This window comes from Parambassis ranga, chromosome 22 (genome assembly GCF_900634625.1).
Source record: "Parambassis ranga chromosome 22, fParRan2.1, whole genome shotgun sequence".
Taxonomy (NCBI): domain Eukaryota; kingdom Metazoa; phylum Chordata; class Actinopteri; family Ambassidae; genus Parambassis; species Parambassis ranga.
This window is the reverse complement of record NC_041042.1, coordinates 8,069,239-8,089,570: the sequence shown is the minus strand read 5'-3', so window position 1 is coordinate 8,089,570 and position 20,332 is coordinate 8,069,239. Positions and strand designations below refer to the sequence as shown.

Below are 20,332 nucleotides of genomic sequence, written 5' to 3'. Positions count from 1 at the left end.
CTCCTCAAGGCTGCGGCAGCATCACTGTTTACTGACCTAAAGAGAAATGACATTTCATCTATCATTGTCTAGTGTAGTTTTGTTGTAAACACATTTGTCATGTTGTTACATGAATATTGACATTTCTCACAGTCTTGTTTAATCTGCCTTTCTTTAATAAATTTCTTTTCAATAGAAGTTAAAAAGTGTGTCAGTCAGTTATGTGATTATGGTAGACATAGTAGAATAGCATTTTACCATCTAATCATCATTTTTAATGTCTGATCAGCTATTTCAAAAACACCACGCAGTTCTACTCTATAATACTTTTAATATGTGTTGTGATTAGTGTGACAGGCCTGAGTCCTTCAAATGGCTTGGCTGGGATTTGAACTTCAGACCTGAAGAAACATAATAAATATTTTGTGTTCTTGTAAATGATGTTTTTAGCTCCATAAAAACTGACTTGTTAGAAGAGAAATATATTTCAGAGTATTGTGTAATTTTATAGCCTCCGTAAAGCCCTGAGAGTGTGTTGTGGGGTCTGACGTACAGGCTAGAGACTAAATGGAAAGGGCTTCTTCAGATTTTTACAGACGAGCTAAGGACCCTAACAGTGGTGGAGCCGGCTTTGCATTTTACACGCCAGAATATGATACTCATCTGAATGTCTGAGGGGGTTTCAGGACATTGTGGTTTGGCATGGGATTTTCTAAAGATTGGAAAACATGAACATGGCCTTTGCAGGAAACAGGAATGCACATTAAAAACTACCTACAATGGCACCAACCATCTATAAAGAAAAAAGTACATGTGGAGGTCTTGTCATTTTAATACGAGCCAAGTGCGCCCGCTGGTGGTTGGCTACACACACACGCACACACGCACACACACACACACACACACATGTCCATTCAGGGGTTCGCTCCACTTTTTGCCACATGCAAGATGGCGGCGGCGGTGGCTCTGACGGTGACGAGTGCGCCATCTACCAGCGTCTTTGGGAAATACGCCACATACGTCATCGCCGAGAGCGACTGCTTCCATTGGTTATTGTTTATCACGTGTTTATTCTGAAGATGGCGTCTCCAAATGGAGGTAAATTCTAATTCCTTACGTTACTACGATGTGTATAAATAGTAAATTTGACATTATTAGGCGCATAAAACCGGTAACTAATATAATATCGTCTCATCTGAACACACGGGGACGACAGAGTACGGATGTTAGAGCAGTAGCTTTACTGTTTTAAGATGTTTTCCGTTGGCTAAAGCCCTCACTAGCCCCAGTGTTGTGTTTGTCCAGCGTTCGTGGAAGCACGGAGACGGCAGGGTTGTTTCTGCCGTGCAGAGCTGATTCTGTCGGTGCTGCTAGCCGAAAACAGCTCGGTAGGTTGCTGCAGTGCTGCATCAGGGCCAAATCACCTCCATTTATATATTGGTTGGTTTATAACATCTTACGTGTCCAACATGAAGGATGATGATATTAACGGCTGCAGTTTTTCCGCGATGTGTCATAAGCTGTGTGGTCGAGCTTAATTGTTTGTTGTACACTCCTACAGTGTGTATACATTGTATAGTAAGTGTACATGTAGCACAGGTACACTACTACATGTGCCTGGTTGTTTTTCATCTACGTGCAGTATGTGAACATTATACTGATTAGCTTTTTATTTTGACACCCATGATAACTTCCATTTTTTGTACCCATTGTGCATAATAACCTGTTATTGAGTGCATGACTGGCAGTAATGAAATTGGTCTAAATTTTATTTGGTAAAAAATGAACGACGGTCGCAATTTATCATACAGAAACAGAAAGATTAGTATAATCTGAAATTCTGCATTCTTTCATTTAAAGGCATATCTAAATGTTTTTATAAAATTTCAGTTTTGTTTTTTTAACCAGGAACTTAATGAACACATCTAAATGTTGCAGCAATATGGTGTCAGTTCAGCAGTGGGAATCAGCAGATCATAGTTGGACGATGAAGTAACCAGCCATCACTATCAGATGTGTGCATAAAACAATAAATGTGCTTTGATTTGAGTACTTTGAATAAGCCACCAGAATATGTTAAGCACTGATAATTTCAGAAACACTGCCTTTACTGCATGCATCAATAAATGTTTGCATATTGTTGAAAGATTTTTTTTTCCTGTCTTGTTAGGTGATGATTTTGAGACCTCGTTGCTGAGTCTCGAGAAGCTCGACAGAGCATCACCAGACTTGTGGCCAGAACAGTGTAAGTTTATATCCTTTGTAATTGGTTGCTGTGGCATTATACAATGTTTAATCTTCATTATCCTGTAATCTCGTACACAGTGCCTGGGGTTGCAGAATTTGCTGCATCTTGTAAAAATGTGAGTTATATTTCCTGTGGTTTACCTAGATTTACAAGCGAGTTAATTAAATAGGGGTGACACTGTGTAATATATGAGCAAACTAAAAAAAAAAAAACTAAATCTTTTGATGAGGTGTCCATTGAATTCTTTGTTGCATTCATATTACAGCCCATCTCTAATTCGCCCCCCAAGTGGATGGCTGAACTGGAGAGTGAAGACATTGAAATGTTAAAAGGTGAGATTATGTTATTTTTTTCTGTGTACCTGCAGCAATTACTGGTAAACAGGACGATTGGAGAGAATGTGGACAGAAACAGCCTGAGTTTATAATCTTGTCAGCAGGAATAACAGTTGGCTAAAAGTGGTTTAATGTCAAATTAATTATGGTCACTGTTCTCTTACTTTAGAGCTGGGTAGTCTGACTACAGCAAACTTGATGGAGAAGGTTAGAGGACTTCAGAATCTTGCCTACCAGCTGGGCTTAGAGGAGTGTAAGTACCTGAATAACACAGACACTGCAATGCTACTGATTTAAAAGAGGGCATTTAAAATGTTTTTGTCTATTGTCTTTTTTTAATAGTTGATTAAACACCTACCTGAAAACAACTAAAAAACATGTTAATCACAAGCTGCTTGGCCACTTAATACCACTAGATGGTGCACATAGCCTTTTTAGGTTTTTGCTTCTCTGTCTGTAATAGATTTCACAGCACAGTTTTCTCCAATTCCAAATTTCACAAAGACCCATAATAGTGTTATGTTTTATATATATATATACAAGAAATATATATTTATATAAACATAACACTGCAATTTACAGTCAGTTCTGCTGTTGACCTTGAGGTCTTAAAATAATGGATTTAGGTCAATCTTGTTAAATGGGAAAGGTAAGAAACAAGGGCATGCCCACAGAAACTTATACAACAAATGCTCAAGCATTTGATGGATGCAAAATCTATTTTTAATCCGTTCCCTACTGCCTCCATTGTCATAATCCTTATGGAGTGTGGATTAGAGAGACATTGCTCATCAAGTGCTCACAAGTGCTCATATTTTTCTAAGAGAAAATGGGTATTAATTTTTTCCAGTGGGAAAAGCCCACAGACAAGAATTGTAGTGTAACTCCCTTATTGGAATGAGCTATATGGACATACATAGAGGATGTGTCTAGCAAGTCAGCTAAACTTAACCAACGTTCTAGGATATAAGTACAAAATGCTCAGGTGTAGACAGTCATTTTAAGGAGCAGTTAATATAGTGAATGTAGTCACCACATCCTTTAGTTTGTGTTGAGGGCTGTTGTTTGTATAAAAAAGACCTGTACTTTGTAATAATGTAAACATCGTTTGGAGAGAAGGGAATATAATTTGAGTGATGTATAAATAGAACCTTGTTGCAATGACATAATATAAAAAATCTAAACAGACAATGCATCCATATTAACAGTTTAACATTTGCAAAGACTGCAAGTTAGTTAAAAATATTTAATCTCCTTGGACTGCTCTAAACCAGGAGAAGCATGTAATCTGGTTGGTATAAAGATGTTAGCTGTCATAGGTGTGGGAGTGCAGCCTTTGCAATCATGTCATGTACCTCGGGATGACAGGACACAATGATGGTTATTATTGGTGTCAGAGCAGCCCTGTAATCGGTGCCTGTTTAATGCTCTCTGGTTTAATTTTCTCCTTTTCCTGGCTGTCAGGGGAGGCCTTGTAAATCTCAGCTACTTTTTCATCATGTTTGTGCACTCTTCAGTACCCGTAAACATACTCCGCAGAGGCACAGCTGAGCAAGGGCAGGGGATAGGATTTACTGCCCCTCCCCCTTCAACATGTGGACCATTAAAGAGGGAGCTGGTTAATGGGCAGAGCACAATCAAGCAGTGAAATCTCACCCACCCTACTGCAGTGAGATAGGGGACCTGAACCAAACATTCCTTGATGCCTACAACACTCTTAAGTGGTAGTATTGTTTGTTTCTTGATATTGCCCTGGTATGTGCACATTGGTACATATTCTCATCACTAACGTGCATGTGAAGGGAGGATGAAGCCCTAAATGCCCACCCCTCCTCCTTCTACTAGTACCCCCAAAATGGCTGTGTGTCGCTGGCCCAGTTAGTCCCAGTGGGGTTTGACGCGTGCCTCTTCCTCAGACCACAGCTGTTTCTCCACCCAATGATGAATGCCCCTGTCCTAGGCCGCTGAGTTTGAGCATCAAGCCCTATGTCTCTGGGGAAAACTGAGGACTCTGATAAGTGCTGTTATTGGAGGTAATTGAAAGCTGAGTGTTCCTCTGGGATAGTCTGAAGGGCCTCAGCTACACAGAAGGCTGCTAACATGGCTGCTGGAATTGGTGGGATTTGGCACTCTGAACACTGGTGGACACTAGGCCACAGAGTACTGTTGACACAGTTGTGATTGTAATATGTACAATTAAGAATGGTTTGTAGTGAAGGCTAGGGTGGATTGTGACTGAATGAAATGAATTTTTACTCATGGTAGTTGAGTAACTTCTTGACAAAGCTGCCGCTCAACTGTGGTTCTCATACAGAAATATTTGTCTAACAACTTTTCAAAGTTGTACAGACTGTTAAATGCATCATTAGCCAAATGAATCTTCTGTGAAAGTGAAAGTGACTCACTGTTTTCAGTCAGGATTGTTTCATTAGCATGTCATATTTTTGCTTTTTTCATGTTTATGTGTCAAAGCACATTGAAGAAACTATAAATTCAGCAAACAGATGTTTAAGTACCTATGAATTAAAATGTTTGTGGGGTAGGTTTTGCCTCCAGGGCAGGAACATAACAGCTTAAAATAAATTCCCTACCATTTAGATGCCCATATTACAAAATTTGTGTATGTAAGTAACAACAACACAATCTGCGTGTGGCACCACCTGTTGTGGCTCCTGTCGTACCCAGGATCACCTCTTTTCTGCCACAGTGCCACCCAGCATATACCCAGGCTGACCCGTGTCGCATCTTCCTGTGTGAAGGTGACACTGAAGGTCACCCTGTCCTGACAGCTCTTAATGGGCCTGTATTCACCACCACCTCTGCCTCACCCTCAGGATCAATCTCCGGCCTATTAGAAGCATGCTGCTGCTGAATATGATTGCATTCACTGGGCCCCACTAGTGCTAATGTTCCTCCATCAATCCATCAGGGCGGGCTGACCACGAGGCGCGCGGTTATGAAGTGCCTGAGCTGACAGCTGCTGAATGAGTAACAGGGGATGCCTTCCTCCTTCTCACCTCTACTAGTTTACTGCATCTTTTAAACTCTTCGCCTGTGTTGCCTTGGACTCATAGATGGCATTGTTGTGGTGCATCTCATTCAAAACGGCACCTCCTGTGTAAAACAAGGGTGTAAAACTGTAAAGTTTTGAAAGCTCTGCTTTTATTGTCTTACAATCAGTAGCCTTGGGGCGTTGTGTAGGTGGGTTTCTCAACAAGCTCCCACGGAAGGGTTTTTCAAGTAATTTTACATGCCTTCAATTTATTGTGAATATTTGAAGTCACCATCAACATGTTGTAAACTCTTAATACCAGACTCATTTTGTAGCCGGATGGCATGAGCCTCTCCTTCCATGGTGTTCCAGATTTCAGTCTGATAAAGCTTCAGGATCAGCATTGGAGCAGTGCAGACGAGAGAGGCAAGGCATAAAACACACACACACACACACACACACACGACTCCTCAGCCCTGCCTGCTGCCTCCCTGAGCAGATCGGAAATGACACCTCATTTCCATAAAGGCATTAGGAATTCATTGGATTTTCTTTCCCAGCTAATCATAGTGCGGGTGTAAAACCTTTTAGGCTTTTTAATGAATGATTTTTGACTGATTGCCTATTAATAAGGACACCTCTTGAACAGGCATAGGCTGGGGTGGGAGGTGCAGATGTGTTTGTTTTGGTGTGTGAGTGTGTGTGTGTGCGCGTGTGTCAGCCAGGCGAGCATTGGAGGAGGAGGGGGTGGGCCCTCTCGGTTGGGACATAAAGAGGAACCAGTGGCTCCCCTGGGAAATCACAGCTCGTGTCTGCATCTTAAATATCCCTGTGAAGTATCAATAAGTGGGTAATTGAATTTTGAACACAAACATGAGCGTCAGGTGTATGTGTTGCAAGGCGGGGCGCTGGGCGTGTGTGATGGCTGAATATGTGCCTCCAAGTGTTTCCATGCTTGAGTATTTGAGTGTGTCGTCTCCTCTGTGTCTCCCTCATCCCTGGGGAGGAGGGTGGTGAAAGTGGATGTTAAATCTATTAAATAAAGCTTACATCCCGTAATAGCTGAGCAGCACTTGAAGATGGGCAGTGAGGGTCAGATAAGTCCTCTTAACTCTTAATGAAAGTGAATTGGGGCAGTCAGGGCCAGGGTCCAGGACTCCAGTTAACCCAGGTGGTCATCTGTCTTTGCTGCTAACAGGGGTCTAACCGTTCACCAGTAGCGTGCAATTTGGAGTGGGGAGTGGGGGAATGGGGGGGGGTGAGCGGGGGGCAAAGTGATGATTACTCTCATTTCATCCACAGGGGAGTGGCGGTGGGGGTTGGGAGTGGGCTGTGACAATGACATCCAGATCACTTGCTGTAAATGAGGAGAAAGTGAGATGTTACACTGCTGCGTTTCCTCCACATTTACATTTGAGCCACCTGGGATTTGAAAATGATTTACCAGTGTGGAGCAGAAAATTGCAACATTTGGATTGCAACAGAACAGGCTCTGGTGCTTGCTGTTTATATCAAGAAAAAGGACAACATCTTAAATAGCCACCTGGAATATTTGAGCTATTTACAGTTAATCTGTTAATCACATCCAAAAGTTAAGGAGATGTGAGAGTATAATTGCTTAACGTAAATACAAAAGAATTAAATTGATTTGTTGCCATGGGAATGATCTCATTTATTACATTATTATATACTGCATGTATACTGGATTACCATGGTGGATCATGATGGAATCTCAGACCTGTTAGAGCTAAATGATAATTAGATTGCAACAAATCAACAGGGCAATGTGATGGTCCACAGAATCCATAAGGTGACATTTAGTATGGATGGCAGTCGTAACAAGATGCAGATTAACTTAGTGCAAAATTAGTAATTGACCTTTCTAATCAACTAAACAAATCTCTAAGTCCCTCTAATCAGTATTGATCTCCTTGGGTGTATGACAAAGCCTGTGTGAAGGTGTTTGTGCGGTGATCAGTGTGCCATTGTGGGAGTGTGTACTTTTGAGGTTTTCCAGCTTTTATGTAGTGTATATCTCACAAAAATATGACTGCTTGTTATTACTTATTAAAAGCACAATACACTTTTTAAAAGAACATGACAGAAAATGTAAATACAAGTTTGAACTAAGTCATTTTCCTTAGAATACAAACATGCTGCCAGCCTGATCTTAATGGCAGCAGTGGCTGTCTGATGGTCAGGCTGAGAGGATTTAACATAAGGCAGTTTGTGCTATGAACTAAAATATCTTAAAATCTATAGGATGAGATGGGATGCCAATAATTGTGCAGTTTGTGCAGTTTCGGGTCACATATCATTAACACAGCACCACACATCATAAATTGGGAAGGGATTTACTTTATTGTGTCTTAAACATTCTTGTTTTAACTGGAATGAACCATAATTAATGGGACACTCAATGGGGTGAGGAATCTCATGGAGGTGGGGCACAGCTATCCTTAATCTATTAGGAGTTTGTGCTCATCAAGAGATGGTGATAACAAGAGGGAGACGCATAGACATATTAAAAATCATAATTTACCACAACCTAATGTTACTGCTCCAAAAAGGAAAATAACATTGGCGTACTGGCAGTTTTAGGGTCATCCTGGTGTAATTGCTTTCCCTCTTGTAATTTTGATGGCTTGATTTCAATCCAAAGCACTCTATGCATGTATGGGTCTATGTGGATGACTTTGTTTTGAGTGATTTGAAGAGACAGCAAAGTGCAAAATGTGTCCATCCCATTCCAATTAGCATCATCTTTAACCTAATGATAGACACCTCAAGGTGACATGGCCCCCACGCCCAGATGCACCATTATCATTCCATCCTGGGTAACTCATCTAAATTACTAACTGCTTTGGCTTTTTCATTAGCCACCTTGGGCAGGGGAGCAAAGAACCGGGAGGGGGGGGGGGGGGGGGGGGGTTCTACCTCTACCTCACTACCCCAGCACTTCTTTTTAGAGGCATTCTAAAGGTTGATGATATTATGCATAATGTACATTTGAAAAAAGACGTCTCAGCTGTGATGTACAAGATTAGCTAAATGCCAAGTAAAGTTGCTGAGGTGATCCCAGGTTGGCAACTCATAAAACCTGTAATAGAGCAGAGAGGCTGATCCTTTTCTAATCTTTAACAAAGGGTGTGACTGGATGGTACCCCTCTAGGGTTTATGATGCTGCTGTTCCAAGTCCCTATTGTCTCTGTAGTCACACAATGGTTTGTCTATGGTAGAAAAACCTCAGCAGTGATTACTCTCCCAGTGAAAAACACTAAATAAAGAGTCTTTAGTAGGCACTGTTCTGTTCTGTTTCTGTGACTTCTCAAAAATCTAGTTCACTGGATTTTTCTTTTTTTTTTCTTTTTAGATACTTTAATAATCCCAGAGGGAAATTGCTTCAGTATTTACCTAATAAGCATTCAGTAATATTATGCAAAATCTATCAGAAACAAAGCTCAAGGTGTGAGTATTACCTTCATCGATTTCTCACACAATGATGTCTACTCTTGACTCCTTTGTATACAGCGTTATATTGTTTCTTCTTAGAAAATGAAGATAATGCCCCCCCCTTAACTTATCATTCCCCCCTCACACAGCAATAACTTTAGGGCCATTTGTGGTGTTTCCATTTGGATAGTCTGACCAATTATTTTAATCAACCCAGATGTGCATGTAGTTCCATTTAGGCTACTCCACATCTGGCTTTCATTTGGTGCTTACAACCTTCACAGCAAAGCACATGAACTGGTTAGATGGTTAGATTTGTGGCCTTCTGCTCCCAAAGCACGGTGGGCAGGCTAGCACATGCTAGCACAGGATTTCTGGAGAATCAGTAACCTTTCAAAGGCTGTCCTTGTGTCATTATAGTTCTTAATGATGAATTAAAAGTATATTATGTGACAGTATGCATATTGTCACACAGTTAACATGTGGCCATACTCCATAATCAAATCCGCTTCTCTTCGCACATCTTGGTTACTTACGCATGAATACACACTTTTATGATGCATAAGACTGAGTACTTGTGCCGCACTACATTAAGAGAGCATTCATGTGATCACAAGACTCTTTGGTAGCTACAACTTCATTTTATGTTGTTTTCCATGTCCTGAATGAACAGATGTTTGTATAAATTACCTCCCAGTGTGACACTGCAGATATTAAATACATGCTTTGCATTACTAACCAACTGTTGTGAAATGGATGCAGCAGCAGGCAAATGTCGTGTAAGACTAGCAGTTTGTTTCTGATTTGATCAAATATCGAAGTTTGGCGTTGGTAAAGTAAATGAACAAGCATAATATCAATTAAAAGTGCATTTTGAGATGGGGTTTATGTTCTTGTTTTCCAGCCAGGGAAATGACCAGGGGGAAGTTCCTCAACATCTTGGAGAGGTCCAAGAAGTGACGAATCTTTTTTTCAAGCAAAAGGAAAATTGGGATTTTAAGGTGATTGCGTTCTGTGTGTTCATAAAGTTTTGTGCACTCCAATCTGAGCATAATGCTCACTCACACAAACCCCTTGGTGCACACTCTAGATAGATGCCTTTTATTAAAATTTGAAATGATTTTTACTTTTCACTAGAATTTCTCTGTTAGACCTACCTTAAGTAATCGTTCCATATTTATTAAACATTATTTACATTTTTGCAATTTGTGAAATTGTATAATAAACTTTTAAATGGAAAAGATGATTGCCTTTTGTTCAAGGTTATTGAGCCTGCAGCCAAAACAACTGAAATTTAATAGATTTTAGAGACTGCACAACTTTTAATTAGGGCAATAACTTCATGCCTCTGCCATTCCAGAAAGTGCAGCACCTTTCTGCTGTGGACATGTAGAAGCCCCAACGTGAGAGTGCTTTTCTGGTATGTTGTATGTTTTCCTTTTAATGAGCGTTGGAAGCAGGGTCCCCTACACAAAACATTGCGTAAAAATAATATTGCTCATTGTCATCGTTGTTAATTAGAGTTGACATAATTACTAGGACCATTTCTTTTCTAATTAGCACACTTCAGTGTTGTCAGGGCTATGGCGGCCAGGCCAAAAGAGAATCAGACAGGCATGCCGAGTGGGAAACAAAAAGAAGTCCATCCGCCATAATTAGGTAGGACAATGCCTCGGACTGTTCTCGGCTGGAGATGTCGCTGGGGCTCTGGCCACTCACTCCCAACAAGTTACACTTCTCCCCAGGTCACTAATAAGCCCCTAATAGTCTTTCCGATTCACACGGACAGAGGCCGCCATTGCCTCAGTGGCTTCACCCCCTGCCTCTCACACGGACCCTGGCTCACCCCTCAGAAAAATATGGATCATGCATACAATTCTGCACAGAATGGCCTCCTCTGTGGAGGCTTGGACACAGCAGGGACCAAAAATTAGCTTGCCTTTAATTAGGCATTCATGACATAAATTGTCATAAATTCTAATTGGTAAATGCATAATTCCAAGTACCACAAAGACATTGCATTATGTCTATATACTGTTTAATATTTGATGTTTTTCTGCTTATTGATAGGCCAATAAGAAAAATTAGATTGCTAGATCAATATATGTGTGTAATATATGAATTGTAAATGCTTCTCCAGATTGTTCAGGTTGATCTGTGAATATGATAGTTCCAAAAAATGTTTTTATTAAAGGCTTGGTAATTCAACTGGGGCTATTTACACAAAACAGTCCAGATAATTGTCAACTCCTGCATGGGAAAAGACAATTATCAAAATATGATGAGCTTTTGTTTTGCATTTAATTTAGGCCATAGGCCTACCTGTGTCACGGATTAATTGCCATGACAGAAAATACTAAACAGAAGTGTTTACTTGTAGCCTTACTCTTCCGGCCCTGCAGCTGTGTTGTGTATGTTCCATATTAGTGTAGCCTTCAAGTACTGAGAGTCACTCGAACCAGTTGAATGTGGACACTTGTTGATGCTGACTGGCGGACATTGATCAGTCTGCTGAGCTTTGACGCGGTAAAGCAAGTCGACATCCTCAATATGCTGCATGCACTGGTGACTGCATGTCACCCGCAGCCGAAGTGCCCCCCTTCTTCTTCAAGAAGCGGGTCAGTCCCCGCAGAGCTGGTCATCCGTATGTAGAGAAAAAAAAACTCCCGTTCATCCATTCGTCCGCAGTGCGTTACCCTGACCTCACATAGCCTCTGTGCCCCGACAAACGTCAATCCGATGTGCCCCGAGTCTTTAAATTAGCTGTCAATTAGTGCAAATTAATCAACTCCTCGCCTAATTAAGCAATGCCGACGGGCAGCTACCAAACATGCCATTGTGGAGGAGCCATGAGAAAGCTGCAGGTCTTGCAAACTCTTTCTGTAGTAGGGAGGGAGGGAGGGGAGGGAGGCATCGCATCACATCACGCCCTGTAAATGCTTTGGGAAAGCAGGGGCTCTGGCTGTGCTTCAGTTTTTCCCCTGACTCGGCTCTACATGTGTGCTGTCATCAAGTTGCCTGCACCCTGTTTCAACACCCCGGATCCAGCTGGATTCAGCACTCACAGACGACATATCTGTCTTTATTTGTGATGGGAGGTAGCCTGCTAAAGCACCCATAAATGAAAAAAGTCACATTAATATGAGTCCATGTGGAATGAATATGACTTGTTGAGAAATGATCCTCATACCTATCTGCATATCTATTCACTGGAGATGAGTTAATGCAGTCTTATAGTTCTATTTCTGAACAGCCCATCAACAATGTGACCTTCCTGTAAATGTGAAGTTAATTTTCAGAAACGCATTCACATCATTATATTTGCATTGTAGACGTGTTTAACTTGCAGCTGCTATAGACTCATGTTTGAAGGCTCCATATACTTTGTTTATTAATCTTTGAGGACACTTTGCATATTACCTATAGGACAGAAGCGGGAGGAAGAGGAGGAGGGTGAAGCAGAGAAAGGATGGAGGCTGTGAGAGGGGGTGCAAACAAACAAAAATTTCCAACAGCTGTTTTGCCTTTTTAATCTGCAGCCATCAGATCCTGCAGGTCTTTGATGGGCAACCCAATCTACACGAATGACTGAACTAAATCTTCCCCCAATCTGCAGCCTTATTAGGCGGCCTCTCTCCTTGCATGTAAATCAGCAAGCATCCATTTTCACAGAGGATGCGTTATTAAAAAACATACACGGAGGAGAAAGTGTTCCAAACAAACAAACAAAAAAAAGAAGAGGAGTGGTGATGGAGTGAGAGGGGGCAGTAACTTCCCTGGAACTGACGGGTCATGGTGACGCACACCCTTCCATGTTAATAAATGACTGGATCCCAACAGGCTGATGTGTCATTAGCATATCCTAATAACACTGATTTCTTCATTAATAGAATTTCCACCTAATAGGCCCTAATTAGTTTCAACTGGCCAACCAGTAATTGCAGCAGCAATATGTTTTCTCCTTCTTAATCAGCAGCTCATTTCACACTGTTTGATATAAAATGACTTCCGAGGCTCTGCGCTGCTTCCAAAGTCTCAGACACAATACTGAGGATGCTGTCAGCTTATAGTGCTGTGGATTGTAGAGCCACGTCACTTGGGTTCCTCATCTTTTATTCCATTTGAAATAATTTGCCATTTATATTTTTTTTATTTTACCAATTACCTTGTTGTGCATTATTAGTGTATTATTTCTTTAATGACAGTGTGTGTAAAGTGGAAGCATTAGTACAAATCCTGATTTTGGACCTGATTTCCAAACGAATTTGTGCCAGACGCGATATTTACAAAACAAAGTAGCTCCCGCCATGAGCTGAATCCTACACTGTTATTCTCTGGTTGACCCAGAAATTGTGCACGGATTAATTTCTTTAAAAAAATCATTTAAAATAAAATAAATAGGGTTATTAAAACAATTAAATTGGACAAAATAAATCACAACAGAAACAAATTTATTCTTTTAATAAAGGTCAACTGTAAAATTATTATTATTATGATTATTAGCATCAGTAGCCTATAATAATAATAATAATAATAATAATAATAATATGGAAAGTTCTAAATATTTTCTTATTAGTTGATTAATTTCGCAGCTATACTGTGTCATTTATATCCTTAGAGGAAATGTCCCTGTGCTTTAATCTGTGTGTGTCTGTGCTGCTGCTGCTGCTGTGGGATTATCTCCGTGCAGGACCGTGCAGACTGGCTCCATGTCGAGCTGTCGTTTTTTTGGGGAGGGCCTTTGATTTGCGTGTGATGACTTTCCCATAGCATCTGGAGATCAATTATCCATTCGTGTGAGCCAGTGGTTGGGCAGAGAGATCATAGCAGACCGTGTGTGTGTGTGTAAAATCTTTAAGAGAATAAAAATAGGCCTACATGCTTATTTTATTCTGGGAGATTGAGGTAAATTTTCTGAAGCATTTCAAAGGTAAGTAAAGGTGTAAAACTGTTGTTTTTTTATGTCTAATATTTTGTAATATTTATAGGCATTTTCTTTCAAACTAATTTCAGATTGTCCTCTCCATTATTAGCGTGTTGCTTTTCTTTCCGTAGACTATAGTTATTTCGTTCGTTTCGTTCACTCTACAGCCTAATCCCTTCCCGGTTTATCCATACAGTCCTCAGGAAAATGCAGATATGTATTCGAGAGGGTGTAATGCATCCATGATCCACAGGAATTCTGAATCCTTGCAGCTGATTGGCTGCTGCGCTCTGCCTCTTGTTGGGATGGACCTGTTGGATAAAAGGACCATTTTCTAAAGGGCTCTTGTGTGTGCTACACGGAGGATCATGCACTTGGGACCATCCTGTAAGACGCTTTAATAAGAAAATAGGCCTTTCTAGGAGCATCGAAGACCATGACAGGGAAGCAAGGCGCCGTGCTGTCGGAAAGTTTAAATTTATCGGAGAAAACATCTCTGGGCGGAAATGGAGGGAGTAACAGCCACCAGCCGAAGAGCAGCACGACCCATCCGCCACCCAGGTGCACCGGCTTTGGCATCCAGGAGATACTGGGGCTCAATAAGGAGCCGTCCGCAGTGCCGAGGAGCCCGCTTAGCTCACTGCCGGCCGCGGCGCACCTTATCGCCGCCAGGTCCGTACTGGGCCCCGCCGGCATGGGTATGGGTGTCGGCATGGGATTAATCGGCCCTGGAGGAATTCCGTCGTTTTACAGCCAACCAGCGTTATTGGAGAGTGTGTTGTCTGACGGACCAGACGTTCACCTGCAGCCCCACAGCAGGTCCGTGGGGCCGCTGGACACCAGCCAGTCTGCCAGCTCAGGTGATCTACACCCCATCACCTTATTATTACACCTTATTATCACACCTTATTATAATACCTTGTTATCATACCTTATTATCATACCTTGTTATTGACAGAAACTCTGCAGGCGTGTGTTATATTCATAACCTGGGTTAATGTAGCCTACACGTATGATACACTCATTATTATTATTATTATTATTATTATTATTATTATTATTATTATTATTATTATTATTATTATTATTATTATTATTATATGTTTTGTAAATATGATAATTTGATAATCCGGTCATTTAACTTTGTGTCCTCTCCTTTTTAAATCCAGACTCTGATGATTTATCTTCAAATGAACGAAAACTCTCAAAGTCACTAAGTCAGAGCAAGAAACGCAAGAAAAGACGTCACCGGTTAGTGCCGATTTCTGTTTATTTACAGTTTTATTTTTACAGTCAATATTATTTCAGAAAATGTGAAAAGTAACAGCACCGTTTTGTCCCAATTATTTCCATAAATAATTTGCTACCTTTCCTTTTATTTCTTAACGTCATGTTATTGATTTTGATGTAAACTATTTTAATAGTGAAAGAAGGTTAAAAAAAAAGAACTTATGCTTTCTTTCATTGTTCCGTTTAGGTATTAAAATCCTAGAAGGTCTTTAATTCACCAGTAGCTTGGTGGGTTTTTTTAAATAACATTTTTATTTTGAATCTTTCACGGCAGGATGTGTGACCCATTTATTTCCATTTCCTGCAGTGTTTAATAAACTCCTGTTTCCCCAGGACCATATTCACCTCCTATCAGCTGGAGGAGCTGGAAAAGGCCTTTAATGAAGCGCACTACCCGGATGTTTATGCCCGAGAGATGCTGGCCATGAAAACAGAGCTGCCTGAAGACAGAATACAGGTGAGCTAAACAATAAATACAAACATCTGCTTTCATAATAGGATTATTTCATTAGTGCTATTAATTCCAACATTGTTTTTAGTCCTATTTTTGATGCATTAATGGGAGGGTTCCTTCATATTTATATATCTACAAATGCAGATATTTTAATCAAGCTGTATTCTTGCCTTAATTGTAAATACATAGAGGTTAATGTAAAATAACTTTTTACCCATTGTGCCCATACAATATAGAAAAATATATATCCATAAATATAATATTATTGAAAATAATAGCCTATAGAATATCTGCTTTAAAGCAGTTTAAATCATGTTTTCTTATATGACCTGAAAGCCTAATTAAGGTCAAATAAAGGCACCTTTACCCCAACGTTTTCATACTGTCCTATATCGTTTACTTCGTTGAATGTATAAAGGCTTTAATTGACTGTAAAACTTAAAATGACAGACACTGCATATAGCAAAGCACAGCATATTCCTACAATGAGCAACAGTCTGTTTAAAACTGCATCAACATATTTCTGAAGCTAATTCATGAATAGTTCTCCTTATGAATATGCACCTGTTATCGGACAGATGCGCTCTCCTCATCCGTCCCTCTCCATCAGACAGTAACAGGCTCTAATATCTGAGCGGAGGCCTCCAGCTGCCTCTCATGCACGCCGCTCTCATGTGGAAGGAGAGCTGGTCTAAAGTGGGCGCCCGTAAATCGATCAGAGATGGCCCCCCTCCTGTCTGAACAAAGGCTGCTCTCCTGCAGCATCCTCGCCAGGACAGATAATCTCTCATCAGGCGCAGTTGGATGTGAAACAATTTGTTCTCGGAGAAGGAGCCACTAACGACCTAATCAAGCTATCAAGGCGGAAGAAGATTGCAGTGTGACCTGGACCATCCATCTGCCGGGCGCCTTTTAATCTCATTCTCATTACGGGCTGCAACAGTACAGCCGCGGATAAATAATAAAAGGAAATAAATAAATAAGCCCAAGCCTGCTCCCAATCCTAAATAAAATTAACACCCAATTTTCTCATTGAGAGTAATTAGTTAAATCAGACGAGCTCTGGAGGCTGGATGCTGCTGCTGGAGAGACGCAGGGAGTTCAAATGAAATAACTACATTGAATTTATTAGCACGGGTCAATAGCGCTGCTCCCCCGAGTCCCGGTAGTTTAATTTCCCGTGATATTTGCCCGCCTGCCCACCATCGATTGGGCCTGAAATTAACTTATTTTTCAATCAGCCTCGGCGTGCCCCAGGGTCGCTCCTCCTCGCAGCTTTACACACTGGCTTCTTTTGAGGGGCAGAGAAGCAATTTCTCATAGAAAAAAAGTATCTTGCGTGAAATAAGGGTTATCATCAGAATTACCAGAGAAAAAAAAACCTTGAAAACGATTTGATCATTTTCAATTTAATATCTGTCCCCTCACTTGAATCCTCTCTTTTTTTCTGGCTCCTTCCTCCTCTGGCTGAGCCATCAGAGGTGCCCAAGTAGTGTGCTTAACAATTCTGTGTTGTGCTATGCAATCAATTTGGCCTTTCTCTCAGCTGACAGGGAGCCTGCAGGGCCTTAAGCAGTTGTTGCTTGTGGCCAAGTGAAGCGTTTTGATGTGTCTAACCATCTATAATGCCACCAGAAGTAGGCCGGCTGGAGATGAGCAGTGACAGGAGGCAGAGATCTGTTACACCTGGAGCCAGCGGCCTGAGGAAAATCAATGGGCTGAATCACCAGGGCAGTTATTAGCTTATGTCACTTGGAATCATACTGGAGACTTTCAAATAGTTCATCTTTAGAATAAGGTCATGCCAAGTGCCAGTTGCACTTTGTCATTAACAATAGGAATAAAATCTGAGGGGCAGTCAGGCCATAGAAAACAATATAAAAGACATTAAATAAATAACTATAAACTATTAAGTTTATACATCTCACACAGAATGCACACTGCAAGATGGAGTTTTACAAACTTTAACAGTTTACCATCTTTAAAATTATTAGTAACTTTGCTTTATGTTGTTAAAAAGTATAAAGAATGGGCCAGACTTGCCATCTAATTCTAAAGGAGAACTATGCCACTAAGAAGAGTAAAGAAAACGTACCTGTATTCTGAGGCCCCTCTTCATGTCACAGGTATGGTTTCAGAACCGCAGAGCCAAGTGGAGGAAGAAGGAGAAATGCTGGGGCCGCAGCACTGTGATGGCTGAGTATGGGCTGTATGGAGCCATGGTCAGGCACTCCATCCCTCTGCCAGAGTCCATCCTCAAGTCTGCCAAGGATGGCATCATGGAGTCCTGCGCCCCCTGGCTGCTAGGTGAGGCTGGTGTCTTACTGTCTCTCCACATGTTTTTGTATCAATTTGGCCTTTGTTACGTCTCCCCCCTCAACTCTGTTTCTTTGTGCAGGTAGTTTATAATTCCAATCAAGTATAGAAGATACTTTTATATTGAATGACCTGTATATATTTCAGCATGTAAAATACCTTCATCCACCACCCTCGTCATGCATTACCACTGTCCATTTAAACATTCAATGCTAAATTGGAACTATTTTTGCTTGCTATTTTCAGTCCAAGATGGCTTACCAATCAACAGACCCTATTCTAAAGCTGAATTCCCGCAACTCTTTGCAGGGATGCACAAAAAGTCCATGGAGGCTGGAGCTAGACCACCAACGGGAAAGTGCGATTCTCCCCAGCAGCCCAGCTCTCAGAGGGCCGAAGACTCTGATGCGGAGGAAAAGAGGTCTGAAGGCAAGTCCACCATTTCTAAAGAGGAACTGAGAGAGAATAGCATTGCTGTACTGAGGGCCAAGGCACAGGAGCACAGTGCCAAAGTGCTGGGGACAGTTTCTCATGACAGACTGCTGGAGGGCAAACAGGAGAGACAGGCGGCCGAGGAGAAGGGCAGTGATCCCCAGAGTCCAGCAGAGGAGCAGAAAGGTCCATAGAGTCTGTCTGCTTCATAAAGGACTGCTAGTCTCATGGATGGATGCAGTGGCCTGGCTGCTTTTAGCATGAGTAAGGACTCACCAGACATAACTGCAGGTTTTCATCCATCACTGACGTCTCTCTCATCATCTGGACTTCTTTAAGAAGAAAACTCATCCGGTTCGCTGCTGCACAGAAGATGCAAATGCACTTTTTTCTGATTTACTTCCTCAAACTAACAGTCATTGTTTGTCCATAGTAAAGAAGATTTGACAGAGTGGGAGTAAAAATAATCTTGATGTATATAGATCCCACAGTATTTGGAGCCATTGAGTAAAGGTTTATCCAGTTTAAGAGCACATTAAATGTGCTCTTAAACTGGATAAACAAAATGACAAACAAATGACACAAATGACCGATGGGCAGTCAGTGTGTGAAAGTCTGCATTTTATTCCCGACATAATGTTGCTTGTACAGTTACTAAATGGTGACATGTTAGATGAGAACCATCCCACCGACAGTACTCTTTTAAGAGAAAGAAAGTAATTGTTGTTCTGTATATAACTGATATATTACTCTCTCACACAATAGCACATTTTGAAATATGTTTTTCTCGTAATCTTCAAAATGTTTGTGTTTTCATTTCAAATTATGTATAACTCAAAATACAAAGCAAAAAATAGAAATGACTGTTTATTAAAAGTGGCTTTTGGTGTCTATTCTTCTACTTTTATTAACAAAAAGTGTGTAGTCCTATATATGTACGTATATATATATATAGGATTATATATGTAATCCTAAATATATATAGATTTATTTGTCAGGCATCACTGTAACTCTAAGCTGGCATGAAGTTGCCCTCGTTGTTGTTGGCTACTTGTTGTGACTTGATGCTCTGCTGCCTGGGCTCATTGGGAGGCTGTCCCTGGCTACATGCTTGGGTTAGTCCCTATAATCCGTTGCAGTTGACAGCCTTCAATTTCAGATTAAAGGAGGGAACCAGTGCTTCTGGGACAGGAGAAAGAGTGAAAGCTCCCCTACAAGCAGAATGACCTCAGCATGATTTCAAATGACTTTAATAGATGCTGTGACCAGCCGACACTCAAGCTGTTTCATCCTCTTATCTAAATACTTAGCTAAAGCCTAATAGCTTTATTTGTTGCCAATCTACGTTTATACCCTGGCTGTATATAAACTTTGCAGCAACTTTGCATCTTGAGCCCATCATTACAACTTTAGACATCTATGTGGCTGCGTTACCCATAATCCACATTACATTTTACACTTTATTCTCAGTTAGCTAATGGGGCCTGTGCTCCAATTAAACATAGAGCACAGGGGACAACTGTTATCAGTATGTTGCTGCATGTTTAAAATGGCACTAAATAGCTCTCAGACTGGAAGTATAATGTCACTAGAGAGGGAAAATGTTGTTAATTACACTGTGGACAGAGATAAGTATACATAAAATGCTTAACAATGGACAGACAATGGACTAGAGAGTGACACGATGGGAAGAAATGCTGATGGAATACAGATCTGTGTACTTTTGGAGTACACATTTACATTACATTACATACATTTAAAAAAGCATATCCAGCTCTACTTAAATACACTGTTGAGGTATGAAGGGCAGATCATCAGGGCCGACAAGCATTGTATGATAGTGTATTACCTTGTAATGTATTGTATCATGTTGTACCATGTCACACCATACCATACCATTTTATATTAT

The 20,332-nt window shown here is 40.9% G+C and overlaps 2 protein-coding genes across 4 annotated transcripts; both read left to right on the top strand.

The window, feature by feature from the left end:
* The first annotated feature begins 1,025 nt into the window (after positions 1-1,025).
* Positions 1,026-10,983, top strand: lin52 (lin-52 DREAM MuvB core complex component). Of its 2 annotated transcripts, XM_028395354.1 has the most exons (7): positions 1,026-1,077; positions 2,150-2,224; positions 2,305-2,342; positions 2,493-2,559; positions 2,732-2,815; positions 9,912-10,008; positions 10,368-10,983. In XM_028395354.1, the coding sequence occupies exons 1-6, from the start codon at positions 1,059-1,061 to the stop codon at positions 9,965-9,967; spliced, it is 339 nt and encodes a 112-aa protein (XP_028251155.1). In that variant the 5' UTR covers positions 1,026-1,058; the 3' UTR covers positions 9,968-10,008; positions 10,368-10,983. The 2 variants fall into 2 exon arrangements, with proteins under 2 accessions (XP_028251155.1, XP_028251154.1); XM_028395353.1 differs by lacking the exon at positions 10,368-10,983 and having other exon boundaries at positions 9,912-10,250.
* A 2,684-nt stretch (positions 10,984-13,667) lies between these two features.
* On the top strand, positions 13,668-19,108 carry vsx2 (visual system homeobox 2). 2 transcript variants are annotated; one of them, XM_028395579.1, is made up of 5 exons: positions 13,668-14,791; positions 15,101-15,182; positions 15,555-15,678; positions 17,802-17,982; positions 18,301-19,108. In XM_028395579.1, the coding sequence occupies exons 1-5, from the start codon at positions 14,368-14,370 to the stop codon at positions 18,615-18,617; spliced, it is 1,128 nt and encodes a 375-aa protein (XP_028251380.1). In that variant the 5' UTR covers positions 13,668-14,367; the 3' UTR covers positions 18,618-19,108. The 2 variants fall into 2 exon arrangements, with proteins under 2 accessions (XP_028251380.1, XP_028251379.1); XM_028395578.1 differs by having other exon boundaries at positions 18,238-19,108.
* The last annotated feature ends 1,224 nt before the right edge of the window (positions 19,109-20,332 follow it).